The following is a 1,086-nucleotide window of genomic DNA, read 5'->3' on the forward strand; positions in this document are numbered from 1 at the left end:
GGAGGTGCAGAAGCATTGCTCCTGATATGTATGGCCTATGATCGTTATGTGGCTATTTGTTTTCCTCTTCATTATTCCATTCGTATGAACAAAAGAGTGTGTGTGTTGATGATAACAGGATCTTGGTTAATGGGCTCAGTCAACTCCTGTGCCCACACTATATATGCCCTCCATATACCTTATTGTCAATCCAGGACCATCAACCATTTCTTTTGTGATGTCCCTGCCATGTTGACTCTAGCCTGCATGGACACCTGGGCCTATGAGTACACAGTGTTTGTGAGCACCACACTCTTTCTTGTGTTTCCTTTCATTTGCATTGCATCTTCCTATGGCCGTGTTCTCCTTGCAATCTGCCACATGCGGTCAACAGAAGGAAGGAAGAAAACCTATTCTACCTGTAGCACCCACCTCACTGTGGTCACTTTATACTATGTGCCTTTTGCTTATACTTATCTACGCCCAAGATCCTTCCGATCTCCAACAGAGGACAAGGTTCTGGCTGTCTTCTACACCATCCTGACCCCAATGCTCAACCCCATCATCTACAGCCTGAGAAATAAGGAGGTGATAGGGGCCCTGAGAAGAGTGATTCAGAGACTTTGCTTTGTAAAAATATAGACATAGCTCTTTTCATATTTACCCAACACGTGGTTATAAATCCATTCATCAGTGTATAGTAACTAAATTATTTTATGCTAAGAGTGGAAGGACTAAAATTAGAAGAGAAATATTACTCATGTCTGGAAAAAATATGTGTTGCAAATATATATGTAATTACAAGACTTGTCATGGCTCCTTACTGACTTACTTAAAAGCATTGGAACCTTAGTTTTGGCTCAAGTCATGATATCAAACTTATGGAACTGAGCCTTGAAACAAGATCTTCACTCAGCAGAGAGTCTGCTTCTCTCTTTCTCTTTCTGTCTCTCTCTGTCCCTCTTCTACTTTTACTCTCTCTTTCTCTCGCTCTCTGAAAATAAATAAATCTTTAAAAATGTGCAAAACTTGTCTTTTTTTACTATTTATTTTTTCCCATAAATGTCAAGTGAACTCATTTTTGCTAAGATTTTCTCAATGAAAAAT

The 1,086-nt window shown here is 39.4% G+C and overlaps 1 protein-coding gene across 1 annotated transcript in view; it reads left to right on the plus strand.

The window, feature by feature from the left end:
- The window catches only part of LOC131831263 (olfactory receptor 2L3-like), a 945-nt gene extending 324 nt beyond the window's left edge, over positions 1–621 (plus strand). The window contains exon 1 of the mRNA XM_059173412.1: positions 1–621. This exon is cut by the window's left edge and continues 324 nt beyond it. Within this exon, the coding sequence (XP_059029395.1) occupies positions 1–621 (621 nt within the window).
- Positions 622–1,086: the final 465 nt, after the last annotated feature.

Source organism: Mustela lutreola, chromosome 5 (assembly GCF_030435805.1).
Source record: "Mustela lutreola isolate mMusLut2 chromosome 5, mMusLut2.pri, whole genome shotgun sequence".
NCBI lineage: Eukaryota > Metazoa > Chordata > Mammalia > Carnivora > Mustelidae > Mustela > Mustela lutreola.